The sequence below is a fragment of the Merops nubicus genome, unplaced genomic scaffold, assembly GCF_000691845.1.
Source record: "Merops nubicus isolate BGI_N331 unplaced genomic scaffold, ASM69184v1 scaffold25754, whole genome shotgun sequence".
Lineage (NCBI taxonomy): Eukaryota > Metazoa > Chordata > Aves > Coraciiformes > Meropidae > Merops > Merops nubicus.
The window spans coordinates 6,076-6,386 of NW_008605286.1; the positions used below are offsets into that span (position 1 = coordinate 6,076).

A 311-nucleotide genomic window follows, 5' to 3' on the forward strand; every position below is an offset into this window, starting at 1 on the left:
AAGCCACCTGCAACCTGGAAAGAACAGAGAGGCAGAAAGCTACAAGAGGATCCCAGGAGAGCTCTCAGCCTCGAACTGTGCTGAGGGAGGTTTGGGATCAGCTTTGGCAGCGAGGAGAGGGACGTGACAACACAACCCACAGACACCACTTCCCCACAACGTCCCAGGGCAGGGCCCCGGACCCCACTCACCATCCCCCGGGGGCCGCGCACAGGTCCAGCAGCGCCCGGGCCTTCTGCAGGAACTGGAACTTCCTATTGAGCTGGAGGAGCTTGAAGGAGGAGCGGGAGCGGAAGCCTGCGGGGCGGAGA

General features: G+C 62.7%; 1 protein-coding gene across 1 annotated transcript in view; it reads right to left on the reverse strand.

The window, feature by feature from the left end:
* FTSJ3 (FtsJ homolog 3 (E. coli)) overlaps positions 1 to 301 on the reverse strand; it is a gene marked incomplete at both ends in the record, with an annotated part of 6,333 nt that extends 6,032 nt beyond the window's left edge. Inside the window, one exon of the mRNA XM_008939299.1 lies at positions 192 to 301. Within this exon, the coding sequence (XP_008937547.1) occupies positions 192 to 301 (110 nt within the window). The remainder of the gene's footprint in view (positions 1 to 191) is intronic.
* Positions 302 to 311: the final 10 nt, after the last annotated feature.